Here is a 3,991-nt window from a genome sequence, read left to right on the forward strand (position 1 = left end):
CTCTCTCTCTCTCTCTCTCTCCAAGACAAAACAGAGGTGTCTCTCCGTTTATAAGTTTTATATTCTCTCTCTCTCTCTCTCTCTCTCTCTCTCTCTCTCTCTCTCTCTCTCTCTCTCTCTCTCTCTCAGTCAAACAGGGTGTCTTCCGTTTATTAGTTTTATCTTCTCTCTCTCTCTCTCTCTCTCTCTCTCTCTCTCTCTCTCTCTCTCTCTCTCTCTCTCTCTCTCTCTCTCTCTCTCTCTCTCTCTCTCTCTCAGTCAAACAGGGTGTCTTCCATTTATTCGTTTTATCATAACTGAAATTATTAAAACGAAACAAAACAAAACAAAACAAGACCAACCCACCCCCCCCCCAATACTGACCACTATTGATGGTATAGGTGAGAGGCCCTCCGTCCGGGTCGGTACAACTGAGAGATGCAACAGCGGAACCCGCTGTAGATCCATCTAGGATAGGCTGGATGATCGTAGTCTGTGTACAACTCTGTGCCGATTAGACAAACGTGTCGTTTTTTTATATTTAGTAGAGGTTTTACGGCACTTGCAACTGCATAAGGCCATATGAGAGCCTATGGGTGGATGTTAACAGAGACGTCTTTACAGGGAATCAGGCTTACTCTGCTCACCTCTCTAGCTTCAACAGCACAAAGTCTGTTTCGACTTTCAAGGCACCCCGGAAATAGCCGGTCACAAGAGAGTGACAAACATACACAAGAAGTAGAGGAAAAATGACAAAAATAAGGATTAGGAAAGAAAAAGTAGCAATTCCCTGTTGTAGATCAGGCACATTTATGAGTGTGACATTGATGAATCAGCCCATTTACAATTCTGCTGTGCATGAACGAGAAATGTCCCCCCTTTGGGAATGGCCTAAAGACACTTCAGTCAGTGGCACCGCCCCGTGGGGTCAAACGTGTCAGTAGATTGTCATTACACTATGGCCTTTTGCGTCCTGACAGAGGATTATAAAGCAGTTTTTATGGCACAGCTCTGTCTGGGCGGTAGACTTAGAGGAGGCAGATTGCCCAAATGCTACTTCCCTCCTTTCAGATCTTGACTTTCTTGAAATGCTCCTAATGAGGGATGATGAAAACGACGATGACGACGACGTCAACGATAATTACGACAAGGATGGTGATGGTGATGATGATGATGATGAGGAGGAGGAGGAGGAGGAGGAGGAGGAGAAGGAGGATGAAGATTATTTTTTTCTGCTGTAAAAAATGATGATGATGATGATGATGATGATGATGATGATGATGATGATGATGATGATGATGATGATGATGATGATGATGATGATGATGATGATTGGATCTATGGCACTCACCGGTACCACGTCATTTATGTCTTCGACAGTAATGGTCACAGTCTCCTCAACAGTTTTAGGACCTAGGTTGACTCCCTTGTCAGTGGCGCGTACAGTCAGAGTATAGGAAGTAGTCCCTGACTCATAGTCCAGAGGCTGGATCAGTATGATATCACAGTTGTTCGGATCGATGGCAAACTTATTGTCCGTGTTCCCAGCTGGTGTTTATTGGATTTCCAGATTTGCAGATAAAAGAAAAATACGTAGAGGAAAACATATGATGATGGCATGGTTTCGAGATGTGAAGAAAGCAGACGAATAGAAAGGGGAAAACAACTGTAGGGGTCGAATGAAAAACAGGATAATTCCTTTTTTTAGTTATAAGCAGGGCACCAACCCTCAATTACAGCAGTACCAATATCCCCTATGAAAGTAATCAAGTGAAAAACAAGATAGACCCTAAGCCCATTTTCAGAAGAAAAAAAAATCAGGGTACATGTACTAGCCCTCAATTTCAACAATACTAGTAGAATATCCCTTTAAAAATAAATCAAGTGGAAAAAACAGGATAAACCCTTTTTAAAGAAAAAAAATAGGGAACTATAATAGAGCCATATGTGAGGCAGCGTGGTGGAATCAGGCTCTCGTCAATTTTTTGGGCATGTAGAGTTATTAGTATCTTCTTAAAGCTGTTTAACTTGTGTTTATTTCGATGAAAAAAATATCCATGCATCTTGAATACAAGTCAAGATATTTGCGAATGAAGGAGGTGGGGGTCGCCTGTTTTCAGAGGTAAAATTAGTGAGAAAATGGCCGTCAAAGATTAGTTATTTCCTTAGCTTAAGAGTCCGTGGTAACTGAAAAGTTACATTTTTTTGTGCCTTTAATCAACGTTTTTTCCAGAAAAATCCACTTAGAAATGAGTTCTTTAATGGGCATGAAAGGTGTTGAGCCAAAAAAAAAAATTTGATAAAAATTCACAAACCAGTAGAAAAATGCAAGTTTCTTCACTTTGATTATTTTGACGAGAGCCTGATTCCACCACGCTGCCTCACATATATTACAAGAGTATCTGTAGAATATTCCTATAAAAATAATCGAGTCGAAAACCCGTTGAATGTTCCACAAACTGTATTCTTATATAAGCAAAAACTCGTTTAAGACAGTCGAAGTCCATCATAAAAATGTGAAAAAGAATTTTATAATGATATAGGGTACTTAAAAGTAGGATTGGTGCGACAAGTGTAACTTGCCCGTTTCATATATAAACAGCCGACGAGAAAGTTTTGTTTCTCACTTAATTAAAATTATCCCTAGATATTTTGACTCTTCTGTGATCGCCGTGATTGCCAGGTTTTATTTTGGGGTGGTTTTTTAATGTGTTGTTCTTTTATCACAACTTGGTATGTTGCTGTTTGTTTAGTATAGGGTTTTACGGCGCTCGCAACTGCATAAGGTCATATGAGCACGCGAAACGCAAGTTAGTTTTGTACACAACAGTTTACTGTACGCTGGCTCGGGTTAGTAGTTGAATCTTAAAATGTTAAATGTTTAAAAATCAGTGTAAATATATATATTTTTTCAATCTAAAACGATTTTTTCTAGTTAACATTTATAAAAAATTAAATAGGACAATTTCATGTTATAATTTGCCATAAAGGCCAATGGCCTTCACAAAATTCAAAATTCTGCTGGGACCAACGACGGAAAAAATGTCTAACAATTTCTGGCATTTATAATATTTCCTTCGGATCTCTCCAAAGTCTAGACATTCGGTAAAGATGTGTCTTAAGGTAAAATCTGTGTCGCATCCGACACAGAACGGCTTTTCATCTCCTGGTATGTTGCTATTTGAAAGGATTGCTGTACAATGAATTGGTCGGTATGCGATATGTATGTATGTTATTATGCTATTTCTTTAAGCATGTGTGCACGTGAATTTCATAAAACAAGTAATATAGTGTGTGCTTGTAATACAGGAATAATACAGGAATGCGAGTATGAATATTTTTCACCGCGTGTGTTGCGAAGCGCGGCATTCGACCCGAGTTTAAATATCAGTTTAAAAAATATAGCGTATCGAATAAATAATGGAAAATATATCCAATGAAAGATGAAAATTATCAAATATGTAGTAAAAGCATAAATAATAACAAACATCTCTATTAAATAGTGAAAAATATGTTTAATAAATAATGACAAATACCTCTAATAGATATAACGAAACATGCTTCTAATATTGTCTAATAACAAACGCGTTTTATAAATAAAGAAAGGTACCTCTAATACATAAAGCAAAAATATTATCTAGTAAATAAAAAGAAAACATGTCTCACAAACGATGCTCAGCTGTGTCTGAGCGTCCGCTGTGTCCGAACGGTCGGCGTCTGTGACTGTACAGGTCGTCAGCGTGGTGCCCACAAGCTTCGTCTCAGAGATGTTCACGTTGTTCAGGTTAGTGATGACAGGCGTTTCCTCGTTTTCCGAATCGATGTAAACAACGACAGTCACTCTGGTGGGCCCAGGGCTTACGTTATTGTCCACGTCAACTACCAGCTGTAGAGTGAGTGAGAGAGAGAGAGTGAGAGAGCGAGGGGGGAGTGAGTGAGTGAGTGAGTGAGTGAGTGAGTGAGTAAGTGAGTGAGTGGGTGAGAGATAGATAGATAGAGAAAGAGAGAGAGA

General features: G+C 39.2%; 1 protein-coding gene across 1 annotated transcript in view; it reads right to left on the reverse strand.

The window, feature by feature from the left end:
- Positions 1-3,991, reverse strand: part of LOC101864464 (protocadherin Fat 4) — a gene marked incomplete in the record, with an annotated part of 42,389 nt that overhangs the window by 34,090 nt on the left and 4,308 nt on the right. The window contains 3 exon segments of the mRNA XM_013083610.1: positions 364-484; positions 1,331-1,527; positions 3,646-3,865. Of these exon segments, the coding sequence (XP_012939064.1) occupies positions 364-484; positions 1,331-1,527; positions 3,646-3,865 (538 nt within the window).

The sequence above is a fragment of the Aplysia californica genome, unplaced genomic scaffold (genome assembly GCF_000002075.1).
Source record: "Aplysia californica isolate F4 #8 unplaced genomic scaffold, AplCal3.0 scaffold00244, whole genome shotgun sequence".
NCBI lineage: Eukaryota > Metazoa > Mollusca > Gastropoda > Aplysiida > Aplysiidae > Aplysia > Aplysia californica.